The following is a 20,340-nucleotide window of genomic DNA, read 5'->3' on the forward strand; positions in this document are numbered from 1 at the left end:
AAGACTAAGGGTATACCGGGCAACTTTGATTAGGTCTGGATGACTTATATGGAATACAGTACGACTATAGTCTATTGAAAACATGCCCACGTCATGGAAGATACCTATTTAAGTCTGCCGTCCTGTAGGTCACTCTGTCCTTGGCCTAACACACCCGAAACCAATAAGTAATGTTTCACTAAGATCCTAAAGCTGAGTGGGGTGTGTTGGGTTGGGGCGCTGCAGGGTGGTGGACCGCTAAGGACAGGACGGGGGGGACCCAGCTACTGTATATTGTCTGCAAGTAAAAAGAGCTCTACAATTAGTCCAATGAGATTAATTTAAATGGAAGATTTGCTGTTTCTGTGTCAATGTACAGTACCAGTCAAAGGTCTGGACACCTACTCATTCAAGGGTTTTTCTTTATTTTTACTATTTTCTACATTGTCGAATAAGAGAGTGTGCAAAGCTGTCATCAATGCAAAGGGTGGCTACTTTGAAGAATCACAAATATAAGACACACTTTTTTGGTTACTAAATGATTCCATATGTGTTATTTCACAGTTTTGATAGAAAAATAAATGAGTAGGTGTGTCCAAACTTTTGACTGGTACTGTACGTATTCAGACCATTTACTCACTACTTTGTTAAAGCACATTTGGCAGCGATTACAGCCGCGAGTCTTCTTGGGTATGATGCTACAAGCTTGGCACACCTGTATTTGGAGAGTTTCTCCCATTCTTCTCTGCATATCCTCTCAAGCTCTGTCAGGTTGGGTGGGGAGCGTTGCTGCACAGCTATTTCCAGGTGTCTCCAGAGATATTCAAATCGGGTTCAAGTCCGGGCTCTGGCTGGGCCACTGAAGGACATTCAGAGACTTGTCCCGAAGCCACTCCTGCATTGTTTTGGGTGTTTGCTTAGGGTTGTTGGAAGGTGAACCTTCGCTCCAGTCTGAGGTCCTGAGTGCTCTAGAGCAGGTTTTCATCAAGGTTCTCTCTGTACTTTGCTTCATTCATCTTTCCCTCGATCCTGACTAGCTTCCCAATCCCTGCCTCTGAAAAACATCCCCACAGCATGATGCTGCCACCACTATGCTTCACCGTAGGGATTGTGCCAGGTTTCCTCCAGATGTGACACTTGGCATTCAGGCCAAAGAGTAAACATCTTGGTTTCATCAGACCAGAGAACCTTGTTTCTCATGGTCTGAGAGTCTTCATTCTTAAATGAAACATCTTAATTTAAGAATGATGGAGGCCACTGTGTTCTTGGGGAGCTTCAATGCTGCAGAAATATTTTGGTACTCTTCCCCAGATCTGTGCCTCGACACAATCCTGCCTCAGCGCTCTACGGACAATTCCTTCGACCTCATGGCTTGGTTTTTGCTCTGACATACACTGTCAACTGTGGGGCCTTATATAGACAGGTGTGTGCCTTTCCAAATAATGTCCAATCAATTGAATTGACCACAGGTGGACTCCAATCAAGTTGTATAAACATCAAGCATAATCAAAGTAAACAGGATGCACCTGAGCAAATTTCTAGTCTCATAGCAAAGGGTCTGAAAACGTATGTAAATAAGGTGAATGTTGTTTATTTATGATACATTTTAAACAAATGTGTTGGGAGAGAGTTGAGTTATTGACTAGACTGGTCGGGGTGCGGCGGGTAGGCGGCTCGGGCTGTCAAATTTGAGAGGATTTCTTAATAAAAACAATGAAAAGTCTGTATTTCCTCAAGAGTAGTACATTTGTTAGGCTATTGGTTAAAGGTGCAACACAATATGTATTATTTAATTACTTTTGATCTAGTTCAGTCTTGTTAATTACTTAAACATATGTAATAATGATCTCTTACCTAGCTTGATGACTGTGGGCATTTTTGCTTACTTTTCTTCTAAATAGAGACAACATATTGGATTGTGTAAAAATGCATTACATTCCCCAAAGAATTCTGGGGGAGGACCACCAGACCCCTCCCAAAGTGTTTCTCAATGATGCTTTAAGATACAACATGTCAAATATATGTCAACAATCCTTCTTCCAAAGGTCCCTTCTATGGATTAAATTTCATGAAAATCCCCAAAATGGTCCTGTTTTGTTCTAGTTTCGTGAAGAATCACCCAAAATGAGCATGTAAGCTGCTGCTGCCTCTGCTGTGTTTACGATACCCGCCCCCGACGCACATTACACCACCGTCAGCCTCTGAGCCTCAGCCTAGCCAGTCAGTCACAGACCTACAAGCACACACGCTGGGCTGACCCACCAACTGGCTTGTATAGAAACCAGTCCTTATTCTAAACACCTCATGTTTCCTCCTCACACAAAAGGAATTACTAGAACAGCATTCCCACTATTTATATGGTTCTCTCTACCCGCATCTATCTTGCTCCGTATTCAGCTCCAATTTGTCCCTGTGTTTGACTCCTGACCTCTCAGTGTCACAAGGTCAGAGGATGGATTAGATGTGCTTTAAAAAGCGCTGACAGGAAAATAAGTGGGGGAGGTGTTTTTAGTGGTTTGCGCCTATGTAGTAAAATGAGTTCTTAGCAATGGGAGGAAATGTGTGAGAAGTGTTGGAGAACTGCACTTGTTAACTTTTCAGATAAAAAAATTAAATAAACAGTTGCTTATATGATTTCAATCTTGAAGACGTGATTTTGGAATGTTCTTAACCTAGGAGCCTCCCATACATGGACGTTAACCTAAATACTGTTCAAACTGCTGGTGGCTGTAATAGACACTACAGCCTCCTTCATCCCCATGTCTTCGCTGGGTCTACAGCGCTGTCCTGTCCACAAACATGGGCCACTACACTGCTCTCTGTTTTGTCATTCAACCTAAGCCTACTATATGAGCCTCATTTAAGTCCTCTACAATTAACCAGCTCAGAAAAAACTATTCAAGACTCCATGGCTGGAGGCACAGTTTGGGGAGGGGCCTTGTCTGTTCGGTTGGAAAGCCAAACTCATCTCTCCTCTGTCCCCTCTAATCTCTCCTGTTCAAAACAAGTCAAAGTACTGGTGCCCTGCCCACCCCTCTGCCCGCCCCACTACCCCCTGTTGCAAACCTCAATTACAGCAGTCTATATTTAAAAAGAGGGAGTGGCAGTCAAGCAATTACCCTGAAGGATTAGTCTCTAGTGGCAATGCCATTGTTGGGGAGGAGAGGGGGAGTTTGTACTGTGTAGAGGAGACCTTCCCTTGATGCCTGACCTTGGCATTAAAGCCTCCCTGACCTAGGTCAGAAATTCTCATAAGGCGAGTTCAAGAGACAGACATATATCAAAGCAAAAAGAGATAAAAGAGCAAAAAAGGTATGTAGAAAGTACAGAGCGAGCAAGAAGGGTGACAAAAGGAGAAATATTGCATCATGAATTATGTTGGAAGTTCCTGTGGTTGTTAGTTTCGTTAGTGAGTTAATTCAACTTATTTAAAGATTTGCCTACTATTACTCATCCTATCCGCGATAATAACATGTTTTGGATTTGGGAGACAATCTAGCGAACTGTTCCTCCTAATTGAAAGCAGACAGGCCGTCACACAGACAGACAGTCATTCTTAAAGAGTTCATTAGCTTCAGCCGCCCTATGGACTCCATCCCTCAGAAATCAGTCCAAAGCAACAATTATACAGGCTTTAGTTTGGTTTGCCATGAAGAAGAGCAGAGCCTTGCATGCGAGGAGGGATTTGGATTTATGTTGTTTCAACCCATCAACTCGCCACTGGGGGCCTTGTTTTAAAAGTCTTTGAAGTAGGCAGTTATATTGGTTGTCCCGGACTCCCTTTCAGCCCAAGGCCATTTCCATTGGAGTGTCGGTCGGTCAGGTGCCCTCTTCCTGTTATTGTGCCGTCTGCTTCCTGTCAAAGAGACCCATGGGGCTTAGGGTTGGCGTCACCACCGTCACGGGGACCTCCTTCTGGCTCTGAATACCTTCCTGACAAGACATTTACCCGATCGGCACGCATCACACTACATGTTTGTTATTGTTGGATGCAAAACAAATGCCTTAGGCCTAGTTTCTATACACCGACATACAGGGCCATCCCCTTTCTTTTCTGCATTGCAATGAAATTCTATGTGAAGTTGGTACACAAGTCTACTACTAAACAAGATTAATTTCAATCTGATAACTGTCTTCATAGCTTGATTAGCTGTTATTTTAATTCTTAAGGGGTTAGAATAGTAGAATTCACAAGGTGCATTTTCGAAATTTGGTTGTGCATTAGCAGTTTTTCCTTGTTATGTCAGTCACTGATAGTCACTCAATTATCCATGTCAGCTAACATTTAGGTTACTAAATTAGTTTAGCGGCCAGCTATATAAACTTGTTATCATGGTCGAATTACCGGCCATGGAGCCCCAATTGATTTTGTTAGTCAGTCTCACTCATATCACATTAAAATAACAGCTAATTATCCTCTCTGCCCCATGTCGAACTGAGTAGAATTGCATGAAATTAGTTCTAAAATGGCAAAATCTTTTTCGCCCCATGGCAAAATGTGTAGAATTGCCAGCAAACTTTCTTTAAAACTGCAACATTTTCTCTACATCCCATAGGATGGATGTGGGTTCAGATTTTTTGTGGCCCCCACCCCATCAAAGGGGCGGCAGGTAGCCTAGTAGTTAGCGCAGTGGGCCAGTAACCGAAAGGTTGCTGGATCGAATCCCCGAGCTGACAAGGTAAAAATCTGTCATTCTGCCCCTGAACAAGCCAGTTAACCCACTGTTCCCGGGTAGGCCGTCATTGTAAATAAGAATTTGTTCTTAACTGACTTGCATAGTTAAATAAAGGTTAAATATATATTTTTTTAATTTAAAATCAAAGTTGCCCATCCCTGACTTCTGATGTCAGAGTTCTAGTCACTTTCTAAAGAATTCCAAGAAAAACACATTTCAATAGAAACCTGACACTGTCACTGAGAATGAGATACAAATATTTTCAGCAGTATTCTGATGGTATCTGGGACTATTTTGAAAAAAAACCCTTCATTCACTATGACCACTTCAAAAGAGTCATGGAAAAGTACAGTATGACAAGCTCTGTGATTGGCTCATAGGTGATGATGACTGTGCAATGGTGTTCTGTGGAGTGAAAAGCTTGTTGTAGCTTGTTTCTGAGGCTGACTGTGATTCTAGGTCTGCTGTGGACTAACACTGGGACTCTCCCTCAAGCAGGGGGACCCATCCCATTAGGACTTCTCTATAGGGCTCAACTTTACCACACAAACCTACACAACTACTCAGTCTTCCATGAATACTTTATTAATTGAATCAGCTGTGTAACTGCTTTGCCTTGCAGGGTAAGATGAGATTGCCCAACCCTTCTCTACACTGTCCTTTACCAAAACAGACCGCAAAGGCCTCTCCTTACAACCTCAGGTTACACAGGTATGCCTATAAATTATTATTATACTCATCCTGGATGATCCTGTTTGGATGTACAAGGTCGCACTTCACCCACTGCTTCATAATTGGCTGTAGCCTCCACCAGTCTTTACCCAAATCGCCCTCTGTGTACGTGCCTGTGTTCATAATGTACACAGCAACGATTAAGTGGATTATCATACAGTAATGCTACCTGAAGTAGTATATCCGCTGGCGTGCAAAATACGATACAGCACATTTTAAATACATTAACTATTATTCTTGTCATTGAGGAGCTTATAGCCTGCACTTTATGGGATGAAATCACTTCATAGATAGCAAATGCTTTCATGTCCTCAGCCAATTCAACCATACTACAGTGTCACATAAGTGAGATGTAGCCTATGACGTGGAAATACTTAAATTCTGTTGCCCCATACGTTTCCATAAATCACGTCCGGTAAAAAAAGAAAATGGGATGAAATTAATGTAAAAGCTATCATTAGCGTTATTGGTTTCCCTGTAAAGATGATTGAAGTGCCAGTCTAACAGGCATATCAAAGACCCCACACTTAACTTTCTCTATGTACTTCACATTGAAAAACCATTAGCCTAGCAATCCCAATGGCCAAATCCTGCTTGGGAGTCTAACGTCACAGTCCCACCACAGCAGATCCCACCCTTGCCAGCAGCAGTTATTCTGTGTGAGTCCCAATTGGCACCCTATTCCCTATGTAGTGCACAACTTTCGAACAGACCCATATGGGCCATAGTCAAAAGTAGTGCACTAAATAGGGAATAGGGTGCCATAAGGGACAAAGCATCTGACTTCTCATACAGGGAAAACTTTCCTCTGGGCTATTACACAGAAAGTGAGGTCATCCTTCCTTCTCAGGAACCCCTCGGAGACTCTGTGCTCCCTCATTTTGACTCATTAACTTGTCTACTTAAGCTATATTGATTTTGGTGCTTGTTATATAACGGCAATACAAGCTGTGAGGAATATACGGATGACAATCAAGAGTGAGTTATTCAGATATTTTAATGCTCCAAGAGATATGAATCACCATAGCGGAGTGACCAACGGGATGGTAGAAGTATGTGTGTATTCACAAATCAACAGCCCAAGACAGCCAGGACACAGTACTCTAAGCACGTAGAAAATTGGCCTACTTTTAAATGGATATGAAAGGGTTTGCACACGGGTATGCCTATACACACACAATGTGCCAACATGTATACAAACGCACATACACACACGTGCAAATGTGCTCACACACAGAGCTAGATAATTCCACTTCCCATTATTTAGAGTACATCTATAAATCATGCTACAGTGTTGGCTATTCCCCTCGGGTCCAAGACCTTTTCAAACAGACTGTGTTCCTCATTATCCCAGAACAAAAAACGACAAAGAAAGAAGGAGAAAGGGCAGGATGAACTTAAAGGGATGAGCACAGCTGCTTTAAATAGTCCTCTAATCCGTCCATGAGGCTACAGCCTGACTCTTGCCTGAAGAGAGCCAAGCAGGCCAGGGAAGCATCATTACGTACCCCAGTACGGACAGCTTAACACCTCTGTACGTGACTAACTTACCAAACCTAGAGAACTACATCAAACTTCGAGTGAACGCTGTACCTGGAAATAGAGCTTCAATTCCTGGGTTTCAGTCTCGCTATAAATATACACTGAGTGTACAAAACATTAAGAACACCCGCTCTTTCCATGACAGACTGACCAGTTGAATCCAGGTAAAAGCTATGATCCCTAATTGATGTCACCTGTTAAATCCACTTCAATCAGTGTAGGTGAAGGGGAAGAGACCTTTTAAGCCTCGAGACATGGATTGTGTACAGTATATGTGCCATTCAGAGTGTGAATGGGCAAGACAAAAGATGTAAGTGCCTTTGAACAGGATATGATAGTAGGTGCCAGTTTGGTGTACTCAGTGTAGATCGAAGTGTTGAATTGCTGACAGTGGCTTTTGACAATTTTACAACAATAATTATTTAAATCATGAATTCTGCTGGAAGCTGCAGGGGTTGTTTCATGAGTAAGTAGCTTTAACGCGTGGATATTACATCCATAGAAAACAACCTCAGAGAGGTAGTCATCAAATAGATACACGAGGGACAGGAATAAATATGGAAACCCACCAAGTGAAACCAATGAAACGAAACCAACGAAACGAAACCAAAGAAGAAATAATGAAAAGGAAAAAAAATAAGAGCAAGAAAATAAAAAAGTCAGTCAGCTGATTGAAACTTCTCTCCTCCTCTTCCTGTCTGCCCTACCTCTCTTCCCCTTCCATCCATCCAATCTCCCACCCTCCAGCTGTTTGTCCTAGGTGGGGCACGTTGCCATGGGAAGCCACACCTTTAGGGGCCCTGTCTGGTCCTGTCCCGTAGTGACAGAGGGGGAGGGGTGTATATGTGAGAGACCTGTGTCCCAGAGCGAGCTCAGACTGGCCTCCTCATCTCCTTGATGTATGTAACAAGACTGCCCTTGGGGCTGCTTAACCCCCACAGCACAGTCAGTCGCTATTCATTTAGGGCTAAGGCCTAGCTATTGGCCTGAAAAATTCACAAATAAAATAAAATGTTATTTTGTCACATACATTTGACATTTTAGTCATTTAGCAGACGCTCTTATCCAGAGCGACTTACAGTAGAGTGCATACATTTTTATTACATTTTTAAATACTGTGCCGAATACAGCAGGTGTATCACCTTACCGTGAAATGCTTTCAAGCCCTTAACCAAAAATGCTGTTAAGAAAATAAGAGTTAAAAAAATATTTACTCAATAAACTAAAGTAAAAGAAGTAACAATAAATAACAACAACGAGGGGGGGGGGGGTCGTAGTCCTACAACAAGGTTCAAATTATGTTCAAACCCTATGGAAACACATTAAAGCGTTATCTAGGGCTCACCTCAGTACAGGTAGTGTTGAATAATGTGATGATGACTCGACTCGTAGACAAGCACTGCCAGTACCTCAGAACAGCCTGGATTGATTCAGTGAACAGGACAGGTGAACTCAGCTCCTGCCACGCCAGCCAGGGCTCATGGTGAGACTGGAACAGACACACTGCCTTTGAGGATCGGAGTTACTGCAGAAGAGAACTACCAAATACTACAGTACGCAGTGAGACCAAAAGCCAGAGCTATGAAGACCTAAGTGTATAGAACTGTTGCTAGAAGCAGCTCAGTTCAAACTCCTTAAAATACTCTTAACACGAAATATAAAAAGTTGAATGTTTCTGTTGCAAGTCAAACGGCTTCTTTGACGAGTTTATTTAAAACCACATTGGATATAGTACAAAGTGTATATTTAAAACGCTCTAATCATGTCTCAAATGCTTGTGCAATACAGGCCATTAGAGTTTAAAGAGGTAACAAGAGGGAATAGCAAGAGAAGAGGCTGCTTCACCAGTGACCCCTGGTGACTAAGACCAGACCTGTCACAGCCTGGGGACATGCTGGATTCATGGCCCTTTCTCTGCTGCTCTGTCTGCCAACTGAAGACAACATAAGCACAATCAAATCAAATTGTATTTGTCACACGCTTGGTAAACAACAGGTGTAGACTAACAGTGAAATGCTTACAAGTGAGGGAACAAGGCTTTGCCGTGCCATCCTCTGACAGGTACAGTTTTGTCAGCTGACTGGACAAATTACAGATATTCAATGGAAATCTGCCAGAAAAAGTCAGAGAAAAAGAAGAGATCGAGGCTGAGCTGTTGCTTGCAGTTGAAAACAAGCCCCCTTCTCAGTCCCCATCCATTTTCTCAATCCTCCCCCTCCTCCTATTCCAGTCCAGTCCCCATAACTAGCAGGCCTCATCCTAATCTCTTTACATAACGTCAACCCGTGACCTCAGCCAAGGAGACAGGTAGTGTCAGTCCGACCGGCCTCCCCTCCCCACAGGTCAACACACGCGATGTAGACACTTCACCCAGCCTCCCCCGGTGCACAGGTCAACACACACACACGCGATGTAGACACTTCACCCAGCCTCCCCCGGTGCACAGGTCAACACACACACACGATGTAGACACGTCACCCAGCTTCCCCCCGGTGCACAGGTCAACACACACACACACACACACACACACAATGTAGACACTTCACCCAGCCTCCCCCGGTGCACAGGTCAACACACACACACACACAATGTAGACACGTCCCCCAGCCTCCCCCGGTGCACAGGTCAACACACACACACAATGTAGACACTTCACCCAGCCTCCCCCGGTGCACAGGTCAACACACACACACACACACACACACACACACACACACACACACACACACACACACACACACACACACACACACACACACACACACACACACGTCACCCAGCCTCCCCCGGTGCACAGGTCAACACACACACAAGATGTTGACACTTCACCCAGCCTCCCCCGGTGCACAGGTCAACACACACACACACACACACACACACACACACACACACACACGATGTAGACACGTCACCCAGCCTCCCCCGGTGCACAGGTCAACACACACACACACGATGTTGACACGTCACCCAGCCTCCCCCAGTGCACAGGTCAACACACACACACGATGTAGACACGTCCCCCAGCCTCCCCCGGTGCACAGGTCAACACACACACACACGATGTAGACACGTCACCCAGCCTCCCCCGGTGCACAGGTCAACACACACACACGATGTTGACACGTCACCCAGCCTCCCCCAGTGCACAGGTCTACACACACACACACACACACACGATGTAGACACGTCACCCAGCCTCCCCCGGTGCACAGGTCAACACACACACACACACACACACACACACACACACACACACACACACACGATGTAGACACTTCACCCAGCCTCCCCCGGTGCACAGGTCAACACACACACACACACACACACACACACACACACACACACACACACACACACACACACACACACAATGTAGACAGTTCAACCACTGTGTACATGGCTCTTCTCTTGCTCAACTTTTACAAACCAAATCCTAAAAGGCCTGCAGAAGAAGATCCTTGTTGCCTGTTATAACATGAGTGGGGGAAGAGAAGAGAGGTGCTTTGATCTTCCAGGGAAAGGAGGGGGAGGAGCATCTGCTCAATAACATGTGAAGCTGAAGAGGCTGAGCGACTGAGAGGCTACTGCAGGTTAAGCTCTACTTGTGACTTCACTTTATTCAACTTTTTGTATAGTATGATTCTATAACTGGCCTTATCTATAACTATTCTTTTCCGTGTGCTGTGACGTCATCGTCCTCTATCTTTGTGCACTTTTCCATCCCTTGTCTCTTATTTTCTCCTCTTTCACTCCAGTCCATCATTTCCATTTTTTGTGAAAGGGAGGGGCCGCTTGCTCTCAGTCACAGATACTGAGGAGAAAATACAGCTAATACACAGACAGAAAGGGCTCCAGTGAAGTGGACTGTTTGGGGGGTGGGGCGAGCAACCAGACTTAGAGACAGACACTGCTTTGGTTCATCTGGCCGCCTGGCTATGGTCCCGTTTTCAGAAAGGCTTCAAAGGAATAATTCATTTCACAGTCTAGTGGCCAGACACACCGCCTCACGTCTCGCACCCTTTTAACACCTAACAGAAGAAAAGGGGTCTCTCTGCTCCTCTCTGATCATGTTGTATGTAACAGGGACCCCACCATAGAGAGCTTCAATAGTGTCTGGCTACTTCGAGTTGGGGGGGGATAAAGGACTTGGAGGGTCTTATGGACTCAAGCTGCATCTCATGAAGCCTTAAGAGTTCTGTCCAAAGGGACAAGCCAAATTAAATAAAGTTACACACCGAGCTCTCCTTGCCATGGATTTATTTGACCATGGTTTGGGCTATAGAGGTTTCAAACAGACCAGCCCATCCAAGGATGTGTCTTACCTTCGAGGCTCGTCGACGGTCGGGCCATTCAGCGTGCTGGCACACCACCCAGTCCTCCTCCTGAACGGGCTTCTCGTCTGGAACACAGCAGAGGAAAGACCATAAGAACCACACACCTCCACGTACAGTTGAGGTCAGAAGTTCACATACACTTAGGTTGGAGTAATTAAAACTCGTTTTTCAACCACTCCACAAATTTCATGTTAACAAACTATAGTTTTCGCATGACGTTTAGGAAATTACACTATGCAAAAATTGTTTACAGACAGATTATTTCACTTATAATTCACTGTATCACAATTCCAGTGGGTCAGAAGTTTAAATACACTAAGTTGACTGTGCATTTAAACAGCTTGATTATTATTATTTTTTTAGATCACTACAAGTCTGGTTCATCCTTGGGAGCAATTTCCAAAACACCTGAATGTACCACATTCATCTGTACAAACAATAGTACGCAAGTATAAACACCATGGAACCACACAGCCATCATACCGCTCAGGAAGAAGACGCGTTTCGTCTCCTTGAGATGAACGTACTTTGGTGCGAAAAGTGCAAATCAATCCCAGAACAACAGCAAAGGACCTTGTGAAGATGCTGGAGGAAACAGGTACAAAAGTATCTATATCCACAGTAAAATGAGTCCTATATTGACATAACCTGAAAGGCCGTTCACCAAGGAAGAAGTCACTGCTCCAAAACCGCCATAAAAAAACCAGACAACATTTGCAACTGCACATGGGGACAAAGATCGTACTTTTTGGAGAAATGTCCTCTGGTCTGATGAAACAAAAATAGAACTGTTTGGCCATAATGACCATCGTTATGTTTGGAGGACAAAGGGGGAGGCTTGCAAGCCGAAGAACATCATCCCAACCGTGAAGCACAGGGGTGGCAACATCATGTTGTGGGGGTGCTTTGCTGCAGGAGGGACTGGTGCACTTCACAAAATAGATGGCATCATGAGGCAGGAAAATTATGTGGATATATTGAAGCAACATCTCAAGACATCAGTCAGGAAGTTAAAGCTTGGTCACAAATGGGTCTTCCAAATGGACAATGACCCCAAGCATACTTCCAAAGTTGTGGCAAAATGACTTAAGGACAACAAAGTCAAGGTATTGGAGTGGCCATCATAAAGCCCTGACCTCATTCACATAGAAAATGGGCAGAACTGAAAAAGTGTGCGCAAGCAAGGAGGCCTACAAACCTGACTCAGTTACACAAGCTCTGTCAAGAGGAATGGACCAAAATTCACCCAAATTATTGTGGAAAGCGTGTGGAAGGCTACCCAAAATGTTTGACCCAAGTTAAACAATTTAAAGGCAATGCTACCAAATACTAATTGAGTGTATGTACATTTATGACCCCCTGGCAATGTGATGAAAGAAATAAAAGCCGAAATAAATTCTTCTCTACTATTATTCTGACATTTCACATTCTTAAAATAAAGTGGTGATCCTAACGGACCTAAGACAGGACATTTTTACTAGGATTAGATGTCAGGAATTGTGAAAAACTGAGTTTAAATGTATTTGGCTATGGTTTATGTAAACTTCTGACTTCAACTGTAGGTCAAAAACACAGACACACAAACTAAGTAAATGTGTAAAAACATATCGTAAACCCATCAGGCATTAGAGGGAGATGGATTGACAAATGTGTAAGAGTTTAAATGAGAGGCTGTACTGTAATAACTTTCCAGGAACCATAGATTAGCAGACCTGTCCACAATGATGACCGTTTCTCCTGCTCTCTTATCCTCTCCATCTTATGGATACAATCAGGATCAATTACACATAGCCTATCTAGCATACAGGTCGTTCCAGCATACATTATATGTTCAGCCTCAAAAAGCAAAAGAAAGGATTTCGGCACCAAACATCTCAGATTTTTCTGAAATCGTTTCGGTAGTTAGAAACATAAGATAAGCATTCCTGCAATATTATTTTGTTCAATTTCATTTGATCTCTGAGAAATTAAGCTAATTGATTGCACCCAAACTGGCCATTTTAATTTGATTATGATTAATATAATAATACCCAACATCCAATTTGGACAAAACGTCTTCCCAACAATCAGTAAGACATGAGGAATTCCAAAAAGTTGTCAAAAGCCACCCACGGACCCCATACACCAAATCAAAAATCTAATTTCATTGGTCACATACACGTGTTAAGCGGGTGTAGCGAAATGCTCGTTTCATACTATGTAATGTATTTACTGTGAATATGGAGGATTTTTTTTTTTTGCTATTGAAGTTGCCCACAACACTCTTTTATCCATTTTGCTGGTCTCAAAGTGTTTGTTAAATGGATCACAACATTTTCTTTGCAACTTTGGGTAGAACACCAAAAGCTTTAGCTAATGATGTAAATAAATTGGGTGGTCATCCTCACAAGTCAAGCCAGTCCTCCATGAAAGCAATTCACTTTGTCCTTCTCATAAACTTCATCTGTGTCCAGAAAACAGCCTGTGTGTGGTTTATTCCCTTCAATAAAATGTTTGGATTAGTTAGACCATACAATGGTTTATAATTGTGGAATGTTGAATCTGTACCCTTGCCGATATCATGGACAGTAATGGTGAGAACATTCCAAGATTTGAAAAGACACATTATCAGGCAACTCCTCCAATGATGGAATTGATAAATTCCCCAAAAGGACTGATTTCTATATCACATTCCTTCATATGTGGGAGTGCCCTGCAGTTAAATGCTTCTGGGACAAAGTCACAACATTTATTTTGAAGTGCATGAATTTAAATATTCAATTATTTGCATCTACTATGTTACTTAACGATGATAGCTCCTTGAATATCTCAATCAATCAGAGACTTTTACCACTGGCAGACAGCACTGCGGCATAAAAATATGTTGGCTCTTTGATGGCAATCATCTCACTCTCCCCCAATTCAACAGCGGATACAGTTATTATTACAAGTTCTAACAGAATTTGACAGTGAGAATGAATACTGCTAGTCAAGGAATAATTGAGGCTTAGACAAATATACTTGACTCTAAAAAATTCTCTCAGCTAAAGCCCAAAACACACACACACACACACACACACACACACACACACACACACACACACACACACACACACACACACACACACACACACACACACATAAATAAAAAACACACATCTTATTTCCTTTCTTTGCTTTCAGGCCCACAGGGAAGGGGCAGTATGGGGAGGGTTTTCTCAGTCGCCGGGAAGGGGGGGGAGTATACACTACCGTTCAAAAGTTTGGGGTCACTTTGTCCATTAATATAACATTAAATTGATCAGTTGCTAATGTTTCTACCCACTAGGCAGGTAGCCTAGTGGGTAGAGTGTTGAACATATAACCGAAAGGTTGCAATATCAAATCCCCGAGCTGACAAGGTAAAAATCTGTCGTTCTTCCCCTGAACAAGGCAGTTAACCCACTGTTCCTATGCCGTCATTGAAAATAAGAATTTGTTCTTAACTGACTTGCCTAGTTAAATAATGGTTAAAATGTTTTTGTTTTTTAAAAACATTTTGTAAATGACTATTGTAGCTCGAAATGGCTGCTTTTTAATGGATATCTACATAGGCGTACAGAGGCCCATTATCAGCAACCATCCCTCACTCCTGTGTTCCAATGGCATGTTGTGTTAGCTAATCCAAGTTTGTCATTTTAAAAAGGCTAATTGATCATTAGAAAACCCTTTTGCAATTATGTTAGCACAGCTGAAAACTGTGATGCTGATTAAAGAAGCAATACAACTGGCCTTCTTTAGACTAGTTGAGTATCTGGAGCATCAGCATTTGTGGGTTCGATTACAGGCTCAAAATGGCCAGAAACAAATACCTTTTTTCTGAAACTCGTCAGTCTATTCTTGTTCTGAGAAATTAAGGCTATTCCATGCGAGAAATTGCTAAGAAACTGAAGATCTTGTACAACGCTGTGTACTACTCCCTTCACAGAACAGCGCAAACTGCTTCTAACCAGAATAGAAAGAGCAGTGGGAGGCCCCGGTGCACAACTGAGCAAGAGGACAAGTACATTAGTGTCTGGTTTGAGAAACAGATGCCTCACAAGTCCTCAACTGGCAGTTTCATTAAATAGTACCCGCAAAACAGCAGTCTCAATATCAACAGTGACGAGGCGACTTTTGGATGCTGGCCTTCTTGCTTTTCTTTCAAAAACAAGGAAATGTCTAAGTGACCCTCCTCAAGTGAACAGAAGTGTATGTCATTTTGATTATTATTGCCGGTCTGATTTGAACACCCCAAAAAATGTATTGTCCAAATTGGATATTGGGTACTATATTTATTAGAAATTATACAAATCCTATAAATTGAAATGGCCAATTTGGGTGCAATCAATTAGCTACATTTCTAAGAGTTCAAATTGTCTTTGAATAAAATAATGTTGCTGGAATGCTTTTCTTATCCGTTTCTAACTACAGAAAAGATTTCAGAACTATGGTGCTCTTCAGGGGTACTTTGCTTAAAACTACACCTGTCTAGTCCTAAAGCAACAATGCTTTGGAAATTTAGAGTGCACTGCAGAACCGTCAGCTTCTGGATCTCTGACTCAGCACCCTCGCTCACCTATGATGTTCATGTCTGTCCTTCATATAGCTAGATACCTATCCATCTGTATAACATACCCTTTCTATGGGACCCTCTTCTATCCTCTGTCTTCCCCTTCTCTCAAGCTCACGCGGTCTGCTCTGACCCCCTCACTACATTTCTCCTTTTCTCTCTCTGTGATGAACAGGAATTCCAGAACTCAGCACTGCTGATTAAGCCAAAACATTTACAAACAAGCGCACACACAACACAAGCATACTCACGTGATAGCAGACAATGAGTTGATGCACACTAAGAGAGACAACAGGCTCAGTTTGTACAGCCTTTTTATTTGCTCTCTCTACAGGGAGGTGCAGCCAGGGCCATTAGACATTTAAGTGATAATGCCAGAGAAGCCGGTGTTTGGAGGATATATTGGCATGGGTGTTAGGCACAAAACTAAGTGCAGTTAGCTTGCAGTCTTTCCAGCTTCAGTTTGAAGTGATTGTGTTAGCTGTGTTGTTGTCTAGCACCTCTGAACAACAGTGTCCTGACGAGTGAGCAAATGTTCTATGCCAGGCGAAATCGCACTTCATTAGCTCATTGCTATGGATGTATCCAATAGTCACTAGAAAACAGCTTAAACAGATGCACATTTTGGTACTTCGAGGTTATTCTGGCTTTTTGACGTAACTGTAAATTAGCCGTAGTTGGCTAGCTAGCAAGCAAGGGATAAGAATGTTGCCAGCCAGTATGGCAATGGAACATTTAGAATGAACGACTGGGTCGCGTCCATAGATACAGAACAAAAAGACTGAACTACTGGGTCAAATCTCTAGCAACTGTCACGAACCGGCTCAAAGCCAGTAACAAAAAGGGCGACAACGTGGAGATAAAGAATAACAAAATAAATGTATTTAACTGAAGTAAAGTAAATACAATTAACAATGGTGTGTGTGTAGTCAGTAGTCAGTAATGTAAGTGAGTGGTTGCGTGTATACATGTGATAATGAGGGGGGTTGAAAGGTGCCAACACAAACAAACAAAACAGCCACAAAAAATGGCACAACCAAAATCTGTCTGTGTCTGCATGGAGAATTTCCTCGATGAATGGGGAAGCGGTGCATTTTCTGAGCCCAGGTGTGTCCCATTTCACTGACAACCCTCCCAGCCCCGCCCACCGACATCCTATTAAGGAAAACAAGAGCAAAGAGAAAGAATTCGGCTGACAGAGTGGGAGGGTCGTCACACAACCGAACCGATAGAACGAACGGGCCTCAGGGTCTCGTCAAGGTATTTTTGTGTATTCAAATTGCCATCGATAAAATGCAATTGTGTTTGTTGTCCATAGCTTATGCCTGCCAATATCATAACCCCACCATGGGGCACTCTGTTCACAACGTTGACGTCAGCAAACCACTCGCACACACGATGCCATACACGTGGTCTGCGGTTGTGAGGCGTGTTGGACGTACTGCCAAATTCTCTAAAACAACGGTGGAAGCGGCTGATGGTAGAGAAATTAACATCACATTCTCTGGCAACAGCTATGGTGGACATTCCTGCAGTCAGCATGCCAATTGCACACTCCCTCAAAACTTGTTTTTTACTTTTGAATTACCGTTTTATATTTTTTAGCCTTGCTCAACTTTTCTTTCATTCAACTTTTTCACCCCCGATGCTTTATCTGGACGTGGTTCGTCAGGACCTCCACCAGTCGAAGCTAAGTAATAATATTAACATTATGTCTTCTAATTGCAGTCGATGTACTCATAATATACAGGAGAACGATCGCCTTATGGAGAGGATAGTCGTGCTGCAAGCTTCAGATGCAATTGTTAGGCAAGGGTAATTTAAGTGTAGGAAAGGATGAAAGTGTCTGTGCCACCAATAAGTACAGATAGTAATATAAATCCCCTCACACAGTCCCCGCAGCAGGACAATTTTCTCATGGCTCCTGGAAGGAAATGCTGTAGGAACGCTCAACCGATGTCGCACATTCAGTCGGCAAACTTTCAACCGGTTCTTCCTATTAAGCAACGAGTCGGAGTCAGAGGCCGAGCCTTCTCTGGTCTCTCCTCCTGCCGTTATGGGGTCTGAGACGCCGAAGTCTCCCACCATTAGCTCTGACAAATTGAAAACCCTAGTCATTGGCTACTCCATTACCCGCAGTATTAGACTATAAACGAATCATCCAGCGATCATACACTGTTTACCAGAGGGCAGGGCTACCGACATTAAGGCTAATCTGAAGATGGTGCTGGCTGAGGCTAAAATTGGCGAGTGTAGAGAGTATAGGGATATTGTTATCCACGTCGGCACCAACGATGTTAGGATGAAACAGTCAGAGGTCACCAAGCGCAATATAGCTTCAGCGTATAAATCAGATAGAAAGATGTCTTGGCATTGAGTAATTGTCTCTGGCCCCCTCCCAGTTAGGGGGAGTGATGAGTTCTACAGCAGTCTCACAACTCAATCGCTGGTTGAAAACTGTTTTCTGCCCCTCCCAAAAGATAGAATTTGTAGATAATTGGCCCTCTTTCTGGGACTCACCCACAAACAGGACCAAGCCTGGCCTGCTGAGGAGTGACGGACTCCATCCTAGCTGGAGGGTTGCTCTCATCGTATCTACGAACATAGACAGGGCTCTAACTCCACAATGACTTAGCCTGCTGCCTGGCCTGCACCCTGTTAGCCAGCCTGCCAGCTTAGTAGAGTCTGCCACTAGCACAGTCAGCTCAGCTAGAATAAAGACCTCCATTCCTGTCATTATTGAAAGAGATTGTGATATCTCATCTCAAAATAGAGCTACTTAATGTAAGATCGCTCACTTCCAAGGTAGTTAGTCACTTAACTAATCACTGATCATAATCTTGTTGTGATTGGCCTGACTGAAACATGGCTTAAGCCTGATGAATTTACTGTGTTTTAAATGAGGCCTCTCCTCCTGGTTACACTAGTGACCATATCCCCCGCGCATCCCGCAAAGGCAGAGGTGTTGCTAACATTTCCAATAGCAAATTTCAATTTACAAAAAGACTGTTTATTCATCTTTTGAACTTCTAGTCATGAAATCTATGCAGCCTACTCAATCACTTTTTATAGCTACTGTTTACAGGCCTCCTGGGCCGTATACAGCGTTCCTCACTGAGTTCCCCGAATTCCTATCGGATCTTGTAGTCATGGCAGATATTCAAATTTTTGGTGACATTAATATTCACTTGGAAAAGTCCACAGACCCACTCCAAAAGACTTGCGGAGCCATTATCAATCGACTCAGTGGGTTTTGTCCAACATGTCTCCGGACCTACTCACTGCCACAGTCATACTCTGGACCTAGTTTTGTCCCGTGGAATAAATGCTGTGGATCTTAATGTTTTTCCTCATAATCCTGGACTATCGGACCACCATTTTATTACGTTTGCAATTGCAAGAAATAATCTGCTCAGACCCCAACCAAGTATCATCAAAAGCCGTGCTATAAATTCTCGGACAACCCAAAGATTCCTATAGGCCCTTCCAGACTCCCTCCACTTACCCAAGGATGTCAGAGTACAAAAACCAGTTATCCACCTAACTGAGGAACTCAATTTAACCTTGCATAATACCCTAGATGCAGTCGCACCCCTAAAAACATTTGTCATAAGAAACTAGCTCCCTGCTATACAGAAAATACTCGAGCCCTGAAGCAAGCTTCCAGAAAATTGGAACGGAAATGGCATTACACCAAACTAGAACTCTTCCGACTAGCTTGGAAAGACAGTACCGTGCAGTATCGAAGAACCCTCACTGCTGCCCGATCATCCTATTTTTCCCAACTTAACTGAGGAAAATAAGAACAATCAACAACAACAAAAATTGATACTGTCGAAAAGCTAACTAAAAAGCAGCATTCCTGAAGAGGATGGCTTTCACTTTAGCAGTGATAAATTCATGAACTTCTTCGACGAAAAGATCATGATCGTTAGTAAGCAAATTACGGACTCGTCTTTAAATCTGCGTATTTCTCCAGAGCTCAGTTGACCTGAGTCTGCACAACTCTGTCAGGACCAAGGATCAAGGGAGACACTCAAGTTTTTTTAATCCTATATCTCAACACATTCATGAAAATAGTAATGGCCTCTAAACCGTCAAACTGCATACTGGACCCTATTGCAACTAAACTACTGAAAGAGCTGCTTCCTGTGCTTGGCCCTCCTATGTTGAACATAATAAACTGCTCCCTCTCCACCGGATGTGTACCAAACACACTAAAAGTGGCAGTAATAAAGCCTCTTGAAAAAGCCAAACCTTGACCTAGAAAATATAAAAAATGATTGGCCTATATCGAATCTCCCATTCCTATCAAAAACTTTAGAAAAAGCTGTTGAGCAGGAACTCACTGCCTTCCTAAAGACAATGTATACGAAACGCTTCAGTCTGGTTTTAGACCCCATCATAGCACTGAGACTGCACTTGTGAAGGTGGTAAATTACCTTTTAGTGGCGTCAGACCGAGGCTCTGCATCTGTCCTCGTGCTCCTAGACCTTAGTGCTGCTTT

The 20,340-nt window shown here is 43.1% G+C and overlaps 1 protein-coding gene across 2 annotated transcripts in view; it reads right to left on the bottom strand.

The window, feature by feature from the left end:
• The window catches only part of LOC115165604 (pleckstrin homology domain-containing family G member 5-like), a 105,972-nt gene that overhangs the window by 51,731 nt on the left and 33,901 nt on the right, over positions 1 to 20,340 (bottom strand). For both annotated transcript variants that reach the window (XM_029718817.1, XM_029718816.1), the window contains exon 2: positions 11,252 to 11,328. In XM_029718817.1, coding sequence (XP_029574677.1) covers positions 11,252 to 11,328 — 77 coding nt within the window. The remainder of the gene's footprint in view (positions 1 to 11,251; positions 11,329 to 20,340) is intronic.

This window comes from Salmo trutta, chromosome 28, assembly GCF_901001165.1.
Source record: "Salmo trutta chromosome 28, fSalTru1.1, whole genome shotgun sequence".
Lineage (NCBI taxonomy): Eukaryota > Metazoa > Chordata > Actinopteri > Salmoniformes > Salmonidae > Salmo > Salmo trutta.